The sequence below is a fragment of the Mesoplodon bidens genome (genome assembly GCF_964165515.1).
Source record: "Mesoplodon bidens genome assembly, chromosome: 7".
In the NCBI taxonomy this organism is placed as follows: Eukaryota; Metazoa; Chordata; class Mammalia; order Artiodactyla; family Ziphiidae; genus Mesoplodon; species Mesoplodon bidens.
In genome coordinates, this window is record NC_138164.1 from 14269384 (window position 1) to 14293667 (window position 24284).

Genomic DNA, 24284 nt, shown 5'->3' on the forward strand with positions numbered 1-24284 from the left:
TGAAGGCATGTACACTGAGAACACTTATTTTGAAGTGGCGACTTAAAAGCAAAAGATACCTCAACGTGAAGAAGCTTTGAGTTTTTATCTAGTCACCCACAGTATTCTCTGGGGGAAGAAAATGCTTCTTGTATTCTAGAAATGCTGATATCACATGGTCAGTGGAGACTGACATGCCCAGGTGGTGAGTTGGAGGACTGGGCAGGCACATCTTTGGAAGCAGGGATTGAGTGATTGGCTATATTGCCCCTCTGTGTTGAGAGAAAAAAAATGAAAGGTTGCTGTATTTTAGATACAGAGCAAAATGTTTTGTGTTAATCTTAAATTTATTTTGTTTGCAAGAGGCTGATTTCTTTCTCAGCATGTTTGCATGGGACCATTTGAGATCCCACCCTTGGAGAGTTTGTAATCTAGAAGGGGAGATGACACCTGCAGAGGTCTGGAATATGAGGCTCTCCTCAGTAAGGTGAATTTGTTAACTCATTTTAGAATGAAAGTGTAAATAAAAAGTGGGTAATAGGCCAGATGACTGAAACAAGAACCTTGATTTAAAGGTTCCTGTTTGTGTCTCTGCAGCCAACTCAGAATGCACGCATTGGTTTGCTCTGAGCTTGAACTTCTGTGCAGACAGAAGTGTCTTCAGTTGGACTTGGCAACTGCAGTTGTGGGAGAGCTCAGTGCATTGCTTCTCCTGGCATTCCTCATCTTAGGTAAGCAGTTTCTTTGTATTTCTTAAACAGTGACTTGAACTTTTCTCACTCGGAAGAAGGCTGGTTCTAAAAGTATTCATTTAATGGCGATCCTTTTGGATTGTGAGACCACAATCACAGAGCTGTCAGTTTCTGCAGGAGGACTGCCATAAGGTAGTCTAATGGGGCACGTTTCGTTTCTGTAGTGTAGAGTAACTTGTGTTAAGATGCTCAGAGAAAAAAGGAGGAAGACTTGCTCATAATAAAAGAGTAAATGATAATGATAATGATGATGACGGTGATAAGGCTTTAGCTTTTTTTTTTTAACATCTTTATTGCAGTATAATTGCATTACAATGGTGTGTTAGTTTCTGGTTTATAACAAAGTGAATCAGCTGTACATATACATATATCCCCATATCTCCTCCCTCTTGTGTCTCCTTCCCACCCTCCCTATCCCACCCCTCTAGGTGGTCACGAAGCACCGAGCTGATCTCCCTGTGCTATGTGGCTGCTTCCCACTAGCTATCTATTTTACATTTGGTAGTGTATATATGTCCATGCCTCTCTCTCACTTCGTCCTAGCTTATCCTTCCCCCTCCCCGTGTCCTCAAGTCCATTCTCTATGTCTACGTCTTTATTCCTGTCCTGCCCCTAGGTTCTTCAGAACAATTTTTTTTTTAGATTCCATATATATGTGTTAGCATACAGTATTTGTTTTTCTCTTTTTGACTTTCTTCACTCTGTATGACAGACTCTAGGTCCATCCACCTCACTACAAATAACTCAATTTCGTTTCTTTTTATGGCTGTATAATATTCCATTGTATATATGTGCCACATATTTATCCATTCATCTGTCGATGGACACTAAGGTGGCTTCCATGTCCTGGCTATTGTAAATAGAGCTGCAGTGAACATTGTGGTATATGTTTCTTTTTGAATTACGGTTTTCTCAGGGTATATGCCCAGGAGTGGGATTGCTGGGTCATATGGTACTCTATCTTTAGTTTTTTAAGGAACCTCCACACTGTTCTCCATAGTGGCTGTATCAGTTTACATTCCCGCCAACAGTGCAAGAGGGTTTCCTTTTCTCCACACCCTCTCCAGCATTTATTGTTTGTAGGTTTTTTGATGATGGCCATTCTGACCAGTGTGAGGTAATACCTCATTGTAGTTTTGATTTGCATTTCTCTAATGATTAGTGATGTTGAGCATCCTTTCATGTGTTTGTCGGCCATCTGTATATCTTCTTTGGAGAAATGTCTATTTAGGTCTTCTGCCCACTTTTGGATTGGGTTCTTTGTTTTTTTGCTATTGAGCTGCATGAGCTGCTTGTATATTTTGGAGATTAATCCTTTGTCAGTTGCTTCATTTGTAAATATCTTCTCCCATTCTGAGGGTTGTCTTTTTGTCTTGTTTATGGTTGCCTTTGTTGTGCAAAAGCTTTTAAGTTTCATTAGGTCCCATTTGTTTATTTTTGTTTTTATTTCCATTTCTCTAGGAGGTGGGTCAAAAAGGATCTTGCTGTGATTTATGTCATAGAGTGTTCTGTCTATGTTTTCCTCTAAGAGTTTCATAGTGTCTGGCCCTACACTTAGGACTTTAATCCATTTTGAGTTTATTTTTGTGTATGGTGTTAAGGAGTGTTCTAATTTCATTCTTTTACATGTAGCTGTCCAGTTTTCCCAGTACCACTTATTGAAGAGGCTGTCTTTTCTCCATTGTATATTCTTGCCTCCTTTATCAAAGATAAGGTGACCATATGTGCATGGGTTTATCTCTGGGCTTTCTATCTTGTTCCATTGATCTATATTTCTGTTTTTGTGCCAGTACCATACTGCCTTGATTACTGTAGCTTTGTAGCATAGTCTGAAGTCCGGAAGCCTGATTCCTCCAGCTCCGTTTTTCTTTCTCAAGATTGCTTTGGCTATTTGGGGTCTTTTGTGTTTCCATACAAATTGTGAAAATTTTTGTTCTAGTTCTGTGAAAAAAGCCAGTGGTAGTTTGATAGGGATTGCATTGAATCTGTAGATTGCTTTGGGTAGTAGAGTCATTTTCGCATTGTTGATTCTTCCAATCCAAGAAAGTGGTATATCTTTCCATCTGTTTGTATCATCTTTAATTTCTTTCATCAGTGTCTTATAGTTTTCTGCATACAGCTCTTTTGTCTCCTTAGGTAGGTTTATTCCTAGGTATTTTATTCTTTTTGTTGTAGTGGTAAATGAGAGTGTTTCCTTAGTTTATCTTTCAGATTTTTCATCATTAGTGTATAGGGATGCAAGAGATTTCTGTGCATTAATTTTGTATCCTGCAACTTTACCAGATTCATTGATTAGCTCTAGTAGTTTCCTGGTAGCATCTTTAGGATTCTCTATGTATAGTATCATGTCATCTGTGAACAGTGGCGGGTTTACTCCTTCTTTTCTGATTTGGATTCCTTTTATTTCTTTTTCTTCTCTGATTGCTGTGACTAAAAGTTCCAAAGCTATGTTGACTAATAGTGGTGAGAGTGGACATTCTTGTCTTGTTCCTGATCTTAGAGGAAATGGTTTCAGGTTTTCACCACTGAGAATGATGTTAGCTGTGGGTTTGTCATATATGGACTTTATTATGTTGAGGTAAGTTCCCTCTATGCCTACTTTCTGGAGGTTTTTTTTTTTATCATAAATGGGTGTTGAATTTTGTCAAAAGCTTTTTCTGCATCTATTGAGATGGTCATATGGTTTTTCTCCTTCAATTTGTTAATATGGCTTATCACATTGATTGATTTGTATATATTGAAGAATCCTTGCATTCCTGGGATAAACCCCACTTGATCATGGTGTATGATCTTTTTAATGTACTGTTGGATTCTGTTTGCTAGTATTTTGTTGAGGATTTTTGCATCTATGTTCATCAGTGATATTGGCCTGTAGTTTTCTTTCTTTGTCACGTCTTTGTCTGGCTTTGGTATCAGGGTGATGGTGACCTGGTAGAATGAGTTTGGGAGTGTTCCTCCCTCTGCTATATTTTGGAAGAGTTTGAGAAGGATAGGTGTTAGCTGTTCTCTAAATGTTTGATAGAATTCGCCTGTGAAGCCATCTGGTCCTGGGCTTTTGTTTGTTGGAAGATATTCAATCACAGTTTAAATTTCATTACTTGTGTTTGATCTGTTTATATTTTCTATTTCTTCCTGGTTCAGTCTTGGAAGGTTGTGCCTGTCTAAGAATTTGTCCATTTCTTCCAGGTTGTCCATTTTAGTGGCATATCGTTGCTTGTAGTAATCTCTCTTGATCTGATGTATTTCTTAAGTGTCAGTTGTTACTTCTCCTTTTTCATTTCTAATTCTACTGATTTGAGTCTTCTTCCTTTTTTTCTTGATGAGTCTGGCTAGTGGTTTATCAATTTTGTTTATCTTCTCAAAGAACCAGCTTTTAGTTTTCTTAATCTTAGCTATTGTTTCCTTCATTTCTTTTTCATTTATTTCTGATCTGATCTTATGATTTCTTTCCTTTTGCTAACTTTGGGTATTTTTGTTCTTCTTTCTCTAATTGCTTTAGGTGTAAGGTTAGGTTGTTTATTTGAGATGTTTGTTGTTTCTTGAGGTAGGATTGTATCACTATAAACTTCCCTCTTAGAACTACTTTTGCTGCATCCCAAAGGTTTTGGGTTACCGTGTTTTCATTGTCATTTGTTTCTAGGTAGTTTTTGATTTCCCCTTTGATTTCTTCAGTGATCTCTTGGTTACTTACTAGTGTATTGTTTAGCCTCCATATGTTTGTATTTTTTACAGATTTTTTCCCTGTAATTGATGTTTAGTCTTATAGCGTTGTGGTCAGAAAAGATACTTGATACAATTTCAATTTTCTTAAATTTACCAAGGCTTGATTTGTGACCCAAGATATGATCTATCCTGGAGAATGTCCCATGAGCACTTGAGAAGAAAGTGTGTTCTGTTATTTTTGGATGGAATGTCCTATAAATATCATTTAAGTCCATCTTGTTTAATGTATCATTTAAAGCTTGTATTTCCTTATTTATTATCATTTCGGATGATCTGTCCAGTGGTGAAAGTGGGGTGTTAAAGTCCCCTCCTATGATTGTGTTACTGTCAATTTCCCCTTTCATGGCTGTTAGCATTTGCCTTAAGTATTGAGGTGCTCCTATGTTGGGTGCATAAATATTTACAATTGTTATATCTTCTTGGATTGATCCCTTGATCATTATGTAGTGTCCTTCTTTGTCCCTTGTAAAGACTATTTTGTCTGATATGAAATTTGCTACTCCAGCTTTCTTTTGATTTCCATTTTCATGGAATATCTTTTTTCATGCCCTCACTTTAAGTATGTATGTGTCCCTAGGTCTGAAGTGGGTCTCTTGTAGACAGCATATATACAGGTCTTGTTTTTGTATCCATTCAGCCAGTCTATGTCTTTTGGTTGGAGCATTTAATCTATTTACATTTAAGGTAATTATCAATATGTATGTTCCTATTACCATTTTCTTAATTGTTTTGGGTTTGTTATTGTAGGTCTTTTCCTTCTCTTGTGTTTCCTGCCTAGAGTAGTTCCTTTAGCATTTGTTGTAGAGCTGGTTTGGTGGTGCTGAATTCCCTTAGCTTTTGCTTGTCTGTAAAGATTTTAATTTCTCCATTGAATCTGAATGAGATCCTTGCTGAGTAGAGTAATCTTGGGTGTAGGTTTTTCTCTTTTATCACTTTAAATATGTCCTGCCACTCCCTTCTGGCTTGCAGAGTTTCTGCTGAAAGATCAGTTGTTAACCTTATGGGGATTCCCTTGTTTGTTATTTGTTGCTTTTCCCTCGTTGCTTTTAATATTTTTTCTTTGTATTTAATTTTTTTTTTTTTTTTTTGTGGTACGTGGGCCTCTCACTGTTGTGGCCTCTCCTGTTGCGGAGCACAGGCTCCGGACATGCAGGCTCAGTGGCCATGGCTCACAGACCCAGCTGTTCCATGGCATGTGGGATCTTCCCGGACTGGGGCACGAACCATGTCCCCTGCATCGGCAGGTGGACTCTCAACCACTTCGCCACCAGGGAAGCCCTGTATTTAATTTTTGATAGTTTGATTAATATGTGTCTTGGCATGTTTCTCCTTGGATTTATCCTGTATGGGACTCTCTGCACTTCCTGGAGCTGATTGACTATTTGCTTTCCCATATTAGGGAAGTTTTCAACTATAATGTCTTCAAATATTTTCTCAGTCCCTTTCTTTTTCTCTTCTTCTGGTACTCCTATAGATTGAATGTTGGTGCATTTAATGTTGTCACAGAGGTCTCTGAAACTGTCCTCAATTCTTTTCATTCTTTTTTCTTTATTCTGCTCTGTGGTAGTTATTTCCACTATTTTACCTTCCAGGTCACTTATCCATTCTTCTGCCTCAGTTATTCTGCTATTGATTCCTTCTAGAGATTTTGTAATTTCATTTATTGTGTTGTTCATCATTGTTTGTTTGGTCTAGGTCCTTGTTAACTGTTTCTTGTATTTTCTCCATTCTATTTCCAAGATTTTGGATCATCTTTACTATCATTACTCTGAATTCTTTTCCAGGTAGACTGCCTCTTTCCTCTTCATTTGTTTGGTCTGGTGGGTTTTTACCTTGCTCCTTCATCTGCTGTGTGTTCCTCTGTCTTCTCATTTTGCTTAGCTTACTGTGTTTGGGGTCTCCTTTTCCCAGGCTACAGGTTCGTAGTTCCCGTTGTTTTTGTTGTCTTCCCCCAGTGGGTAAGGTTGGTTCAGTGGGTTGTGTAGCCCTCCTGGTGGAGGGGACTGGTGCCTGTGTTCTGGTGGATGATGCAGGATCTTGTCTTTCTGGTGGGCAAGACTGCATCTGGTGGTATCTTTTGGGGTGCCTGTGACCTTATTATGATTTTAGGCAGCCTCTCTAATAACGGGTGGGGTTGTGTTCCTGTCTTGCTAGTTGTTTGGCATAGGATGTCCAGCACTATAGCTTGCTGGTCTTTGAGTGGAGTTGGGTCTTAGAGTTGAGATGGAGATCTCTGGGAGAGCTTTCGCAGTTTGATATTACGTGGAGCCAGGAGGTCTCTGGTGGACCAGTGTCCTGAACTCGGCTCTCCCACCTCAGAGGCACAGGCCTGACACCCGATCAGAGCACAAAGACTCTGTCAGCCACATGGCTCTAGTTACAAACAATAAAGCAGGGCAGTCAGGCAGTTTAACACAGCTTGAGTTCAGCAACCGCCTTACACTATGATCTTCATTGAAATCTCAAAATGAACTCACATCAGATTTGTCCTTAGTCAGCAGAACACTCTCAAACTCAGCTATGGTGCTTACTCCTTCTTCCATGTTTTCTCACATCACATCTTAGTTTATCACCTGCTCTACGCATCTTTAAATGGTTCCTACTCCTTCTTCAAGGCTTTAGCTTTTAAGTTGCTTGTGGCTTTGGGTAGAGCTGTGACTAGCTGTCCTTGGACTCATGGCAGAACTCTTCCTGCACTGTTTCTCTTCTCCCAGTCCTAGACAGGCCAATATTTAACCTTAAGAAGTCAGGAAGTTAAACCTCCATAGAGAGCTAGCCTGTTGTCCATACTTACCACACCCTCTGCATAGCCCTGATCTCAGGAAAGATGAAGTAGGATGGTTTAGATAGAACCCACTCTAAAGGAGGGAGCAGGAGTAATGACTCTCAAGGTCCCCTTCAAGTACAGGGTTGACCGATGTAACTGAGACTGTATTATAAGAAGCCATGTAACCTACCAGTCTGTATTAAATGGTCTTGGAAGGAAAAACAAGGATGAATTTTAAGAGGTTCATGCCTCAGAGTGGTTATGTGGACTCGTATACCTAAAAACATCCAAAAGCCTGGAGGTACACAGTGATGTGTAAATTGAGGGGTAGCATTGCAGGTAGAGCAGCTGCCTGAGTGAGGGAGGGCAGTGAGATTGTCTGTGTGCTCAGTGGTTGCTTGTCCTCACTAGGGGCAAATGCTTTGACTGAGAGAGAGAGTGCCTCTCCCTTATTTTGTGTTGTAATATTGTAATATTTGGGGGTCATTTCCACATCCTGTGTTGTAGTCTCATTGTCATGAGTCTCTTTTCTGAAGATCTTTTTTTTCTATTATAATTGTGCCAAGGACAACAATTCCTGTACACTGGGGAAAAGGGGATCCTGATACTTACAACTCCCCAGGAGTGATAGAAGGTATTTGCCAAGAGTTATACTATGAAAGAGCCATAAGCTCAGGTCCAAACATTTGGCCAACACGTGAGATAACTTACTACGCAGAATTATCTCAAGAACATGCTGGTGAAGAGATAAGTCAGTATCTGGGAAAGGAAGCAGGCTAAGTTGAGGATTCAATTGGAGTCTGTCAAGGTGCTGAAGGTGCATCTGAATGCTTTGGTTAGATTTTTAGAGACTGAGATTAATATATATATATATTCTGAGTTATATATCTGAATGATAAAATTCTGAACTATATATATATATGTGTGTAATATCTATCTATCTGTATTATATGGTAGGAATTTCTGAATATTTGCCAACTAACTAGGAATCTTGAAATTTGACTAGTGTTCTTGGCCTGGTTAGGTGTTATTAGTTCATCTGATGAGTGGTCCCTGGGCGCCCACTCTGGGTCTTACCCTGCGCTGGTGTTGGAGATGCACTGGCCCATAGCCACAGCTCTTGACCTCATGGGGGTGAGGGTGGAGAGCAAGACTTTAATCAAACAATCATATAAGTAAATAGATAATTAGAAGTGGTGACAAATGCCCTAAAGGAAAGAGAAATGGTACTCTTAAAACATGTGGCTAGGTCTGCCCTCGGAAGGGTGGTTCCAGGAGAGGTTTTCCTGAGGAAATTACATTGAATTTGAGATCTGAAAGATGAACAGCAGTTAACTAGGGGAAGGGAGTGGGAAGAGCATTCAGTCAGGGGGAGCAGATTAATCTTGTTTTGGTAAATGAAGTTCAGGGAAGCTTTGCTGTAAAACATTGATTACTTTCACACACATGGAAGAGCAGTACAGGCTAGTAAGGAGACAGGCTCTGATCCAGAATGCCCGGGTTTGAATCCTGGCCCACCACTTGCTCTGTGTTATTAGGCAAGTCACTTTACCAATCTGTGCCTCAGTTTCCTCCTTTGTAAAACCTCATAGGGGGTTGTGAGAATTAAATTGGTTAATGTGCAGAGCGCTCAGACAGTGCCTGGCATATTACCTTCTCTAGTTTATTGAGTATCCACTACTGATTTCTAGTGTGGTGCTATATTAACTAGGGGGAAAAAGTCCGACCCTTTAATGTTAAAAATGAGGCCTGGGGAGACTGAGTGGTTTCCCAAATATCAAAGAATTAGTTAATGGAATGTCTGATCTGGGAAGAGAATTTTTTAAAAACTTAATGCTTTTTATGTTAAATCATTGCTTCTCTATTCATTCACACAGAGTGCTAGTGGTACACTTGAGTACTTAGGACTGAAAATGGGTATCTTCTATTTATCAGATTTTTGCACATTTCTTAGAATTTGTTTGAAAATGGTTTGGGTGTGGCTCTGTGTGTCTTGAGGTTGGTGACTAGATTCAGAGTCTTTTTGGGGTCACCGGTTTCCTCTTAGAATAGAGTGGTGCATTTGCATGATGATTAAGTTGATTTCAGTTTGATGGTTGTATTGGCAGCTATCAGCTATTGTCCAGTATATGCCAGGCACTTCACTGATACTGTGACATGGGCGTGGGACACTCATAAATGAGACACATATGACCCTGCCCCTGAGAGTATAGATAAGTCTACACTGTAATCAATGATTACTCCTCTATGCAAATGGCACACTGCTTTGGGGAATATATGAGAGCTGTTTGCTGGGCAGTGAAGGGAGCACAACCAACTCCCTGGAGAAGAATTCATCCAGAACACAACAGGGATCTTAGATATCCGAGATATGATGAATTAAAGTTATGATATTAAGGAAGCCCTTTATCATGCTCACCCATGTATGCGTAGGGTAAGGTATGTGTCATGCAGCAGGAATAAAGCTGTGGCTATCCTGAGAGAGAGCTTGTATTTTCATTAAAAGTACTCATATTTGGGGAAATTTAATGTGACTTTTGGTATATCTGAGTCAATGTAATTGTTATCTACATTGTTGTAATGGAATTCAAGAACTGAAACTTAAAATGTTTCCAGTTCATTCTGATTCATCATTTGCCATTCTCATAAAGGTAGATTCTCAGAACCCAAAATCTCCTCTAAAGCTACAAACTCTGTTTCCTATCTGACTTTTAGGCTATAAAAATAGGATCTTATGTGGTAATGCTTTCTATTTTTCAAAGCACTGTTATCTGCATTATCACAGTTGATCCTTGTGTTGTTACCCCCATGTTATAGGCGAGGAAACTGTGGTTCAGCAAGGTCAATGGACTTTCTGCATAAGTGAGACCTAGGTAGGGCCACCTTAAACAGTTTGACCCTGATTTTCCAGATAGAGGACTTTGTTGATTAGAATACAGGTAAGAAATCTCTTACTGTGTTGTAGAGCCCGCAAACCACAACTACTGAGCCTGTGTGCCACAGCTACTGAAGTCTGCACACCTAGAGCTCGTGCTCTGTAACAAGAGAAGCCACCGCAATAAGAAGCCCGTGCACTGCAACGAAGAGTAGCCCCCGCTCGCCACAACTAGAGAAAGCCCGTGCACAGCAACGAATACCCAATGCAGCCAGAAAGAAAGACAAAACAGCAAACATCAAACAGACAAATTATTTTTTTAAAAATCTCTTAGGTAATCATTTTTTATACATTAAAATGGCCACCATACGTGCTGGACTTCCAGCAGAGCTGGGTAGGGTACTATGATGTTAATACACAAAGAAGACCTTTCCTCCTAGCATATTCTGAGGTGGAATTACTCCAAGATGTTAGGGGTGCAGGGATCATGACTGAGACCAGCCACAGTAGTAGGTAGGAACCCAAGGCTTGTTGAATTGTAACTCCTTGAAGTTAGGGTTCTTCTGTTTTGTTAAGAAAATTGCAGGGCATTGTGCAGACAGTGAATTCTTTCCCAGGAGCTGGCGGATGCAGTGAAATTAATACCACAGAGATAATATAGATGTTTTAAAAGTACTTTTGCCCATGCACAACCCAGTTCTCATTCTATCCATGCTATCCTGCCTAAAAAAGTAAGAAAATAGAAAAAAAAATCTCACTGTGGACCTTTCATGTGGCTTCTTTGTGTCATAACTGAGTTTAAAAAATTTCCTTGTATTTGTATATCTCTTTTCTTACATGTCCAGAACATTCTTTATATATTTAAAGGTAGTCATTTTAATTGAATTGGAGAGATAGGTAAAAATTTCAGGCTGAGTATCCTGTAATCTTTTGTTTATGTGAAACTCTCAGGTTGTAGATTGTCTAGGGTTGTCATCTCAAGGCTATCCTGGAATTGTTTGCTTTTTTTCTCTTTAAAAGCAACTTTCATCTAATCTTCCCTTATAGCCAGTCTGAGGCAGCCCGCAAGTGACTCTCCAAACACCACTCTGTTTTGTTTCATCATAGCAGTTACCAGCATCCACTGTTTCTTATTCATTCATTTGCTGCTTTTTTTCCCTCTCCATCGCCCCTCAACGTGCAAGCTGCTCACGAGCCGGGACCTTGTCTTCCTTGCTACATGCTGCAGCCCAGTGCCTCAGACAGAGGCTGACCCACAGAAGAACTCTCCATTGATTTGTTAAATTAATGAACTTCTCTTGACACTATTTTCTGACATTTTTTTTCTTTTAAGGTTGAAAAATTGAGAGCAGCATGTTTTACCCACTGAAACTCATCCTGATGACAGTGTTACTCAGTAAGTAGAAACCAAGGGACCAAGGAGGGTATTTGATTTCTTGTAAGTCTCATGCATGTTCAGAAGCCAGTTTTATATATTTTCATTTCCCCTTGCTTTGTTGAAAATGGAAACCCCAACCTGGAACTTCATAGTTTTGTTGAAACAGCCGTTTTGCTGCAACAGCTGTTTTAGAAGCCAAGTAGGAGACTCTTTCTTGGAAAGCTGAATATTCCTCTGCTGCTATTAGAAACAGAATGCCTTTGGGTCCTGACTGGGTATTTTAGGACCTTCCTATGGGATACAAAGATAGTTTCTCACTGGTATTCCTGCACTTTAAATTGTTATCTTTAAAACCATAGCTGGTCTCAGATCAGGAAATGAAATTACCAGAGGGAGCCCCAGAATCTCTGTAATTGTTTTCATGCTTTAGCTACACTAGTCTTCTTGCAGTTCCTCAAATGCACTGAGCTCTTTCCCAATTTTGGATGGTTTCTTCTGCCTGGAACCTTCTCTCCCCACCTCACCCTAGCGAGCGTGCCTAAGCCTTCCTTATTCTTCAGGCTTCTCCTTAAGCTCCACTTTTAAAAAGCCTGCTCTGGCTGGCTCAGCAGACCAGGTTGGAGTCTCCTGTTTCTACAGTGCTCAGGGCTGCTTCTTCTTGCTAATCCCATCTCTTTCTAACTTTTTCATCCTTTTGTCCCCTTGTCTTCTCTTTATCCCATGGATATAGCTCTGTTGGAAGAATAAGTTAATTAGATGCTTTGCTCTCATGGCTTTTAATTTTTTTCTCTTTCTTAAAAAACTTTAAAAAATTATTTGGTTGCTCTGGGTCTTAGTTGCGGCAGGTGGGCTCCTTAGTTGTGGCATGTGAACTCTTAGTTGTGGCATGCATGTGGGATCTAGTTCCCTGACCAGGGATTGAACCCGGGCCCCCTGCATTGGGAGCATGGAGTCTTAACCACTGTGCCACCAGGGAAGTCCCTATTTTTTTGTCTTTTTAAAGTATGGTTGATTTACAATGTTGTGGTAATTTCTGCTGTACAGCAAAGAGATTCAGTTATACATATATGTACATTCTTTTTTATATTCCATTATGGTTTATCACAGGATATTGACTATAGTTCCTACTATATGCAGTAGGACCTTGTTGTTTATCTATTCTATTTTTCTCTTTATTATTAGTTTTTTAAACTTTGAATGGTGACCTAAACACTGACTCAGCAAAGTGCACAAAAGAATTGTCTTTGCTCTAATTCCAGGCAACATAGCATGTGCACAAACATGCAGTCAGACAGACACACACACATGAAACTTGTATGTATTAGAGAATTTTTTTCCCCATAGAATCAGGGTTATAAAAATCTCAGAGGCTATTTAGACATTTCCTGGGTGAAGCAGCCTGCAGGTTTTTGCCCTTCCATCCAGAGACTTAACAATCCAACCCCGTGTGGAGTGGCCTGGTGACATCAGGGGGTATTGTACTTCTTGGTGGAGAGGTTTTCCTCCTCTGTAGAAAGTCTCAATTTCTTCAGCCATTTCTGTACAAAGGTTACCCATCAGGTATAAGTTTCTCTTTGCTTTGGTTGCTGCTCTTGCTTTCTGGCAAACTCATTTAATTCTACAGACAGTGCTCTTCATATTACATTAAATAAGCTTCTTATACCTTTAACCACACTTAAAGTTGCTCAGTTCTTCCTTACAGGAAAATTCCAGGTCGCTTTTGCAGGTACTTTTGATTTCTTTCAAAAAATAATTCCCTCCAGAGGGTGGAGAGTTCATGTTTTCTTTCACGTCCTCCCCACTGCGTGTTGCCTGCTGTGGGCAGGAAGTTAACACTCTTCTTTCGGGGCAACAGCTTGGATGGAGAGGTTGGCACATTTTCTGTTTATTCCCAAATTCGTTCACTTGGCTCTGCTTTGATAGGAACCGGCCAGCATCTAAATGTGTCTTTCTTGCTATGGTTATCTCTTTGCATAGAGCATGTCTTGTGAAAACAGAAATATCCATGTCATGGTTTTCTCTTTAGAAATGGTTTTCTCTTTAAGGGAAAAGAGAAATTACTTGAGCAATGGACAGATAGTGGAGGGGTACCGCATGGGCTAACCCTAGAGACTGGAAAGCCAGGGCTGAGGGCAGAACTGGAGGAGGGAGGTGGGGAGAAGGCAAACACAAAGGAAATTCAAGGGAGGAGCTGTGCTCTGTACTGGCCTAATTACAAGGACCTGCACTACAGCCAGAATCAGCCAGCAAATTCAGAGATAAGCTTTTGTAAAGGAACTAAAGAAGGAGAAAAGCAGAGGGAAGCAAAAATACCTGTGAACTGGTTTTTCAGTTAGGGAATGGGTGGGAAACTAGGAGCCAGAGACATCCCATTTCCTGTTTATGGGTGTCTAAATTCATGACCTGAAAGGAGGGACTTCAGGGTTTCCCTTCTCTTTTCTTCTTGTTTTGTTTTTGTTTTTGTTTTGTTTTGTTTCTCTGGCCACACCACGTGGCTTGCAGGATCTTAGTTCCCTGACCAGGGACTGAACCTCCTCCCTCGGCAGTGAAAGCGCAGAGTCCTAACCACTGGACCACCAGGGAATTCCCTCTCTTCTTTCTTTAGAAAGGAGATTGCAGGGATGAATTCTAGAAAAGGGGAAGGGACTGGCTAGGAGCACAGGACCAGTTAGCATCTATATAGCATGAAGATTGTAGAACCCCTCTGACTTGAGCTACGTGGGGGGAACTACAGGGTGTTTCTCTTACCCTTGGGAATGCCATGCTGGTTTGAATGAAGGGCCTCTGAATACTTTGTCCACCTTGGGTCATCTGGGGTGGAAAGGTGCATATACTTGGAGATTAATACTAATTTTTGTTGTTGAGTGTATTTGTCTGAATGATGCCTCCTCTTGCCTTTTTGACTTCTGTAGGTTATTCCTTGGGCCTGAATGACTTGATTGTTTCCTCCGCGGAGCTAACAGTCCATGTGGGTGATTCAGCCCTGTTGGGATGTATTTTCCAGAGCACAGAAGAGAAACTTGTGACCAAGGTAGACTGGATATTCTCATCAGGAGAGCACTTCAAGGTAAGAAGGAGGAAACACTGCTGTGTATTAAAAGCCCCTGGCCAATGGTGTCAGAATGTGGGGAGAGGGAGAATCAGGTCATCCAGTGCCATGAGATGGGGTTGCAGGAGCTTGGGCTCTGGAGCTTGCCAGAACTGAGCCTCCTCCTAGTCTCGCCTCTTGGCTGTGTAATCAGCTGGGTAAATTACTCAAACTTCTGACATTCAACTTCCCCATCTGTGAAGATGAAGGTGATTATAATAATGGTAATGCTTACTTTTCAGGACCTTGAGAAACTAATGGGAGACATGCACATAAAGTTCTTTAGTTCCTTTCCTCTATTTCTCCCATTTGTAGAGTAGCATAGGTGGGTGTGAGGGTGAGAAGAGTGAAAATGCATTGGTCTAGACAAAAAGAGTTATGGCCTAGGCACAGGAATGGTGTCACAGTAATCTCTTCTTTGGGGAGGGGGCAGATTCTTTTAGCACTCCAGTGACCCATTTATGTGCTGGGGAACCATCTCTTTCTCCTTCATGGCTGCTTAAAGTGTTGGCATTAGCAGACTCAGCATGGCTGAGTGAAGGCCTTTCACGGGAGCTCTTTGGATTAGGAAACAGTGTATTAAGCCTCATCTGAGATTCTGTGGAGATACTTGTATGTCAGGATCATTTGCGAAATATGTCCTCAGTAATATATTGTTGACAATAAAGTTCCAACGTTTGCAAATGTAATGTTGCTTTTGTAGCTCAGAGCATGTTATCCCTACAATGCGACTGTCACTCAAATGTTTATTACTATTTATTGTTATAAGAGGGAAACGCCCATGGTCTAAGTGAAAATAAGAATTCCCCGTGGCTCCCCCTCCCAGTCCGTAAACCATTCCCTGTTGACGACTCCTTCTCATGCCTTATGATAAGCTGCCTGGAGGAGGGCAGAAAGGACAGCGGTAACAGCCAACATGCTGGGGATTCTCACAACAGCCAGTCTGTGGGATTACATTTGGATGCCATTGAATGCGGAGGCCATGGCAGAACACAGGGTGAAGATGGGAGATGCTTTTCAAAAGTTGTGAGTTTGAATCCCCAGAGTGATCTTCAGAGTGGGTGTTACATTTTACCTTAAACTGTAAGAAATGGAAATGTGTTGACCCTGTTTCTCCAGTTGTCTTTGTACAAAATGAGCCACAGAGCCTTGTGCAAGTCAGTGTATTGCCTGGCACATGATGATGATGATGATGATGATGATGATGATGATGATGTTGATGATGAATTGGATACCAAGTACTTTTTTTTTTTTTTTTTTTGCGGTACGCGGGCCTCTCACTGTTGTGGCCTCTCCCATTGAGGAGCACAGGCTCCGGATGTGCAGGCTCAGCGGCCATGGCTCATAGGCCCAGCCGCTCCGCGGCATGTGGGATCTTCCCGGAACGGGGCACGAACCCTCGTCCCCTGCATCAGCAGGCGGACTCTCAACCACTGCGCCACCAGGGAAGCCCCCAAGTACTTTTTGATCATAGTGGTGTTGATGACTATGCTGCCTCCACAGAACAGGGGCTTTTGAGTCCAGACTCCTGGGTCTGGTGCCATGGACTTTACATTTTCTCTGATATTGTATTGCCCTCCAGGATGATTACGTGCTCTTCTATTATGCCAACATCAGTGTGCCTGTGGGGCGTTTCCAGAATCGTGTGAGCTTGGTGGGGGACATCTTACACCATGACGGTTCTCTCCTGCTGCAAAATGTGGAAGAGGCTGACCAGGGAAACTATACCTGTGAAATCCGCTTCAAAATGGAGAGCCTGGTGTTCAAAAAAGCAGTGGTCCTGCGTGTACTGCCAGAGGAGCCCAAAGGTACATAAATGCTTACTCAGAGAAGGGCGAAGGGGCAAGAGATTTGGTGTGCAGTGAGGGAAGCGAACTGATTTTGTTGAGCAAGTGCCAGCCATTGTGCTGTGTACTTACCACGGAGTGAGTCCTCAATAAAATAAAAATAATGATGATCATTATTTTATTATTACTTTAACATGTTTCAACCTCATGAAAATGCTGTGAAGGAAGTACTGTATTCTCCTCTTCATTTTACAGATGAGTTAACTGAGGCTTAGAGAGATTAAGTGACTTGCCTAAGGACATATATTTATTAAATGGCATATCCAGTACTTGGACCCTGGTACCTCTGTCAACAAAGTCCATGTGTTTTTCACTATACCCTGATGCTTCCCATCAGTTATCCATGTTGATGTCGTGTCCATATTTTGTAGGTAACTATGTTAGGTGTTCTGGGGGATATAAAAGAAATGAGCAGATCTCTCTGACTTCCTAGGACCTCATGTTCCCATTTATAAATGGCTTCAGTAGATTGTTGGTTTTAAAAAACATGTTCTATAGAACACTCAAGGTCCAAGGAACCTGGTGGGCCACACAAAGGGTGAGAACAGGGCAGGGGATTGATAGAGGATCTAGTTGGGCAGGACCTCTGGCTTCCACCTCCACTACAACCAAAGTCCTTTTCCTTTTTCCTGTTGTATTCACTGGGCTGCCAGATAAGATTTGTTTGAAGAAAGAATTCTGCTGCTTTAAAAAGTTTGAAAACCAAAGAATTAGATACATTCTTTAAAAGTGTGAGATAGAAGGAACAGTCTTTGGCCTCAGGAGAGCTTGCTGTTTAGTGAGTGAACTAGAATCTAGACGCCCCTCTCCCTGCCAGCTAGGTTAGGTCCATTCTTTCAGTGAGCTCCTTTGGAGCACCCTGTCCTCCTCTCTGGTGATATTCAACACACCTGTTCAGTTGTGTCTCCCCTGCTCACCTGGATCTGTGTTCTTGGTCCCATGACCAGCCCTAGACACAATGCCTGGCATAGAGTAAGCATTCAGTAAACATTTGTCAAATGAAGGAAATTCTTAAATTAGCATCCCTCACTTGAATCTGACTTCTAAAAAATGGAATGGTAGAAGGAATTGTAGAAGGTGGCCTCTGGCCTCTCTCCTAATTTTTCCTAATTTTTTTCAATTGCATTTTTCTTTTGATTTTAAATGTATGGCTCTCCAGGAAGAAGAAATGAACCAACTGCCTGTGTCCCCCAAGGATTATCTTTGAGTTACCCCTTTCTACTTTGTTCTCTGATGCTGGGCCTGAGGACTACAAGCATGTCCTACAAAATGGGTGCCTATTCCCGCTTAGAAGAGACGCAGAGGGAAGGAGCCCAAAGGAGGCAGTTTTAAGAACTGAGTCCATGGGAGCAGGCTAGAGCAATTTTAGGGGTAGTCAGATATTTCCCAGTAGCCAGTGGAGCAACTTGTATTTACTTTTCCTTTCCAGCCAGCGTGGGAATAGCTCTAACTCCTGACCATTTGCCTGGTGGCCATCTCCTTCCATGTGAAAACTCATCTAGATTTCCTCCACAAAGTTTATCCTTCAGTTTGTAATTTTTCTGTGTTTCTACTACTTCAACTCTTTTATTCATAGTTCTTATTTTAAACAGTATAGACAATTTTCTTTTTTCTTTCTTTCCCTTTCTTTCTTTCTTTCTTTCTTTCTTAGGAATTTGCTTCCATTTTATTCTGTGAAAGGATTTTAAGGCATCTGAGTGTGTGTGTTCACAGATTATATAATTATACTATATAGATATATTGTATAATAGTTAATGAAAAGTATAAAGAGAACAAAAATTAATTTTTATTCAAACTTGTGCATATAATTTCAGTCAGATGATCTTCATTTTTAAGATTCAAAATTGAATTAAAGTTTTCATATCAGATGAATTGCTTGAACAATGTTTTGAGTTTGGTTTAACATTTTGGAAAATATGTCGTTCAAGGAGAGAAAATATTCTTATTGAAGGGATTCGTGCACATGGTAGGTCGTATAGTATGTGAGTTTAGGTGGCTTCTGGACCCCTAACTTCATTACTCTATTATTTTTATTCTATTCTAATCTCTTCTCAATTTATAAAGTTCTATGATTCTAGAAGGGAGGCAATATAATGAAATAATTAAAAGCCCATGTTTTGGAATCACACCCAACAGTGCTTTAAATCCTAATTTAGAGAAAGTTCCTAATATTTGGGAAACAAAATTTCAGTGGTATAGACCATTTTCTTACAAATAAAAATAATATTAACTTCCCACATTTTTGCTCTAGAATCAGCCATCCTTCCACTTGTGTGCGGTGGTAACAGTAAAGGGAGTGAGAAAGCGTGGGCTTTGTTTTCACTCAGGCCTGGGTTTGAGTGCTGGCTCTGCCTTTTACTGGCCATGAAGCTCTGGGCTCTTTCACTTTCTTCCTCTGTGAAATGGGAGAGTAATAGTGCATATCTCAAAATATTGTAATGACTAGGTGATATCCTAGGTGTCTAGCACATGCCTGGTGTGTTGAAGGAACTCAGAATGTTCAGTTCTTATTATTACATTTAAAAAATAGGGTTCAATTCTTAATATACTCATAGATTTAGAGGGTGTTTCCTTCCCTATTGGTATTCTTTGCAGTGAATTTTTATTACTTCCAAAATAATTCCCTCCATAGAGTTTTGAGTTCATAATATTTTCTTTTGCTTTCCTCCCATTGTGCGTCTTTCCTCCTGGGTGGGAAGTTAACGTTCTCCCAGGGACACAATTTGGATGAAAAGGTTAGCTGATGTGCTGTGTTCCTTTATGAGCTCCGCTTAATGCTCTTTTGAAGGAACTCTGTCCAGTTAAGACCTAGGCTTGTGTCTCCCTTAAATATCATCCTGCCTTTCTTTTCTTAATTGACTTGTGGTCGATTTGTATAGAGCACTATTGAAAAATCAGAAGCATCTTTCTAATTGTTTTCTTTTTCAGGGACTTCTTGAAATGACTAAAGCAGCAAACATATGATGGGGTCAGCTGCTTATACAAATACGCAGGAGGAAGAGACTATGTGTTGGAAAGCCAGGAGCAGGGGAAGGGGGAGCAGATGGGGAAGTGGGGGCAGGGATTAAAACAGAAAGAAAAGCCAAGAAGAAATCTGTCTGTTGCCTTGGCCTAATTAGCAAGCAGTCCTGTGACCTGTACTCTAGCCAGAATTGTCCTAAGCAAGTCCTAAGACAACTTGTAGAAGAATAAAAGAAATTGAAGAGACTTACCCATGATTCAGTTTTTCAGCTAGGAGAGCCAGTGGATTATTTATAAGAATGAGAGTTATATAACTTTCCACTTCCTGTTTATGTTAAGCAGGTGTGGGTATCTAAGTTGGTGAACAGAAAGTGGGGGGCTTCAAGGTTTTCTGTACTTTCTTTATTACAAGCTTGAAGTGGAGTTGGGGCTTGTGGGAGAAGTTCTAGAAAAGGAGAAGGAGAAAGGAATTAAAGAGAACCAGAAAGTGTTTACTGAAGTCAGTGGGACCCCTCAGACTTGGTGTATGTTGGTAGCTAGAGGGTATTGTCTTATCCTTGGGGTATTGTGTGGATTTGAGTGAGAGACCTCTGAGTACTTTGACCACACAGAATAATCTGGATCATCTGTGGAGGGAAAGTGTGTAGTATTTGGTGGTGACATTAATTTTACTGTTGAGTATCTTTGGCTAAATATGATCTCTTCTGGAAGTTCTTTGGCTTCTATAGATTATACCTTGAGTTTGACTTGATTTACCATTTTATCCCCAGAGCTCACGGCTCATGTGGGTGATTCGACTCAGATGGGATGTGTTTTCCACAGCACAGAAGAGAAACACATGACCAGGGTAGACTGGATGTTCTCATCAGGAGAACACACCAAGGTAAGGAGGAGAAACCCTCATTGTGTATAAGAAGCCCCTGGCCGATGCTGTCAGGACACAGTGGGGAGATCAAGAATCCAGGCAGCAGGTGCCATGTGGTGGTGTTGTGAGGGCTTGGGCGTTGGACCTTGGCAAAGCTGGGCCTCTCAGCTCAGCCACTTGGCTGGGCAATTTCACCTTCCGGTTGGGAAAAATGACTCTAATGAAGATGATAAAGAAGAAGAAGTAGATGCTGCTGCTGCTCAGCTTTTCAGGTTGTCAAGACACACACAGGAGACAGCTGGTGTAAAGCATTTGTACATGACTTGGCCACTGCATTTTAGTTTAATTCTTCTTCTCCTTTCCCCTTTTTGTAGAGTCCATGGGATAGCAAGGGGGATGATTTTGGTGGCCTAGCCAGGAAAGCAATGGGCTAGGCATAAGCACAATTGCATTCGTATTCTTTTTTTAAAATTAAAAAATGTTTTTAATTTTTATTTTTAATTAATTCTTATTGGAGTATAGTTGCTTTACAATGTTGTGTTAGTTTCTACTGTACAGCAAAGTGAATCAGCTCTATGTATACATATATCCCCTCTGTTTGGGATTTCCTTCCCATTTAGGTCACCACAGAGCATTGAGTAGAGTTCCTGTGCTATACAGTAGGTTCTCATTAGTTATCTATTTTATACATAGTATCAATAGTGTATATATGTCGATCCCAATCTCCCAGCTCATCCCATCCTCGCTTCCCCCTTGGTATCCATGCGTTTATTCTCTACATCTGTGTCTCTATTTATGCTTTGCAAATAAGATCATCTAGACCATTTTGCATTCTTATTCTTTTTTAAAAAAATTAATTAATTTAATTTATTTATTTTTGGCTGCACTGGGTCTTCGTTGCTGTGCTTGGGCTTTCTCTAGTTGCGGCGAGCGGGGGCTACTCTTTGTTGTGGTGTGCGGGCTTCTCATTGAGGTGGCTTCTCTTGTTGCCGAGCACGGGCTCTAGGTGCACGGGCTTCAGTAGTTGTGGCACATGGGCTTAGTTGCTCCGTGGCATGTGGGATCTTCCCGGACCCGTGTCCCCTGCAATGGCAGGCGGATTCTTAACCACTGCACCACCAGGGAAGCCCTCTTATTCTTATTTGGGTTATTTTTGTGAGTTTTCTTCTGTGCCCCATTGCCCCATTTATGTGATGGAGGGAATTTTCTTTGTCTTCATGGATGCTTCGAATGTTGGGATTAGTAGGTCCTGAGGGCCAGGTTGAGGAGTACTTCATGGGAACTCTGAAGTAGTAAACAGCAAGTTGGTTCATTAGACCAGTAGATGTCAACTATGGCATGGTGATATCCTGATGAGTCAAGGTGTGTTGTAAGAGACATCTCAGGTAACTTATTGTTAATAAAAGTTAAGGTACAAAGTTTAGAAAAGATTTAACTTTTATAAATGAAGACATATTCCAGGTCATCCCTACAAAAAGTCATTTATATTCACTTGATTCCTATATGCTGAGTGGGTCAGAAATGGTGGCATCCAGATGTAGAGAACAAACGTATGGACACCAATGGGGGAAAGTGGCGGGGGGTGGTGGTGGGCTGAATTGGGAGATTGGAATTGACATGTATACACTAATATGTATAAAATACATAACTAATAAGAACCTGCCATATAAAAAATAAAATTCAAAAATTCAAAAAAAAACAAAAAAAGAAATGGTGGCATCATGGTGGGGTCTGGGGAATTACATGTAGTTCCAGATTCACCTCTGGGAACTCGTCATGCATTTATATGTCATCCACCAATTGAGACACTGCAGAAAATAGGATGAGAGTTGACATGTTGGGTTGTGAATTTGAATCACAAGAGACAAGCCAGGTCTCTTCATTCATGTTTCTGTCTGTATACCCATTTCCTTTTCTTAAAAGCTTTTAAAAATAATAATATTTATATAACTTTATAAAAAATTCCAACACATTTATTTAACAAGTGTTCTTAAAGCATCTGCTATGCAGTGAATACTCAAAGCTCCTGCCCTGATGGGGGACTTACAATCAAGATGGAGGGATAGAACCTAGGGGCAGGACAGGAATAAAGACGTAGACATAGAGAATGGACTTGAGGACACGGGGAGGGGGAAGGGTAAGCTGGGACAAAGTGAGAGAGTGGCATGGACATATATATACTACCAAATGTAAAATAGATAGCTAGTCGGAAGCAGCCACATAGCACAGGGAGATCAGCTCGGTGCTTTGTGACTACCTAGAGCAGTGGGAGGGAGATGCAAGAGGGAGGAGATATGGGGATATATATATATGTATAGATGATTCACTTTGTTATAAATCAGAAACTAACACACCATTGTAAAGCAATTATACTCCAATAAAGATGTTAAAAAAAAGATGGAGCGATATACATAGTAAAACAATGAAGAAATAAATACATGATATGTCAGGTAATAGTAAGAGCTATGGAGAACAAGAAAACAGGGTTTTGTGGTTGTTATTTTATGTAGGTGGTCAGGGAGACCTCACCAAAAAGGTAACATTTGAGCAGAGGTCTCAAGGAAGTGAAGGAGGCAACCGTGCATCTGTCTAGGGGGGAAGAGTGTTCCAGGCAAAGGAAGCAGCAAGTGCAAAGGCCCTGAGGCCAGTACTCAAGGAGCAGCAAGGAGACTGGTGTGGTTGGAGTGAAGTCACCCAAGTAGGTGAGGAAAAAGCCAGTAGAAGATGAAGTCAGAGAGGAGATGGGGGTGGGGCAGCTCATGGAGGACTTTGTACTTTTAGGAGAAATGGAGGGCTGTTAGAGGGTTTTGAGCAGAGGAGTGATATGATTTAACTTATATTTCTAAAGGTTCATCTGCTGAGAATAGACTGTAGTGGGGAGTATAGAGGGATACAAGTTGAGAAGCTCTTGTAGGAATCCAGGTGAGAGATGGTGGCTTGGACCAGACTGTGGAAGAGGTGAGAAGTGGCTAGATTTGGGATGTATTTCGAGGGTAGAGGATTTGTTGTGGGATTAGATGTGAGTTGTTCAAGAAATAGAGGAGTTAAGGATGACTCCAAGATTCTTAACCAGAGCTTAAGAAAGAAGACGTTGCCATTTACCAAAATGGGATGGATAAGAAGGAACTGGTTTGGGGGAGAATTTTGGAGTTCAGTTTTAGACATGTTTCAGGTGCCTATTGGAAATCCAACTGGATATGTCATAAAAAGTAAAGGTGTACTTTTACTTTTTTTACTGGAGAAGTGCAAAAAACTGAAAGTCCCTCATTCCCACTTTCCTCATCCCTCTCTTGAGATGGAAGAGTTGTTTGTGGTTTGGTGGCGTCCTGCACAACTATGTGCCCGCAGACACGCGTGTCCATGGATTTGTGTTACTTCGTACATTCTGATAATACCCTTACTGTTTCCACACACAGAGCCTGTGAGTCCTGAGAGCTCCCCTCGCAACCTTCCCCACGCCCCTCTACCCCAGCCCTTCAGTCTCATACGTTTTGCCTTTCCCTTCTAGGAGGAGATTGTGTTGCGCTATTACCCCAAACTCAAGGCACCCATGGGATACCCCCAGAACTGGGGCCGCTTCCAGAACCGTGTAAACCTGGTGGGAGACACTTCCCGCAATGATGGCTCCATTATGCTCCACAGAGTGAAGGCGTCTGATGGAGGAAGCTACACCTGCAGTATCCACCTGGGGAACCTGACAGTCAAGACAACCACTGTGCTGCACGTGATCCTGAAAGAGCCTCGAAGTATCTAACATTTGGCTGGAGAGGGAGGAGGGACCTCATAGCCGGTAGGCAGGGCCAGGACTAGGGTGAGGCTTGAGAGGCTTCCAGGGTGCAAAATTTAAGGAGGCATTACTCTCAGGTGCTGTACTTGCCTGACCCTGATAAGCCCAGCACTTACCAAGCACTTGTACCCTGTACTTGCATGACCTTGAGAGTGATACCTCTTTAAATTTGGTGCCTTATGCACCTTATTGGCCTCACCCTAGTTCTTCCCTGCTGGCAGGTCAAGGAAAAAAAAGCTAATATTGAGTGAACACCACCCCT

The 24284-nt window shown here is 41.2% G+C and overlaps 1 protein-coding gene across 1 annotated transcript in view; it reads left to right on the forward strand.

Moving 5' to 3' along the window:
• Window positions 1-602: 602 nt before the first annotated feature.
• Window positions 603-24284, forward strand: part of JAML (junction adhesion molecule like) — a 33213-nt gene continuing 9531 nt past the window's right edge. Inside the window, exons 1-6 of the mRNA XM_081240181.1 lie at window positions 603-710; window positions 11430-11492; window positions 14387-14541; window positions 16145-16370; window positions 20141-20253; window positions 23744-23981. Of these exons, the coding sequence (XP_081096307.1) occupies window positions 11450-11492; window positions 14387-14541; window positions 16145-16370; window positions 20141-20253; window positions 23744-23981 (775 nt within the window). The 5' untranslated portion in view covers window positions 603-710; window positions 11430-11449. The remainder of the gene's footprint in view (window positions 711-11429; window positions 11493-14386; window positions 14542-16144; window positions 16371-20140; window positions 20254-23743; window positions 23982-24284) is intronic.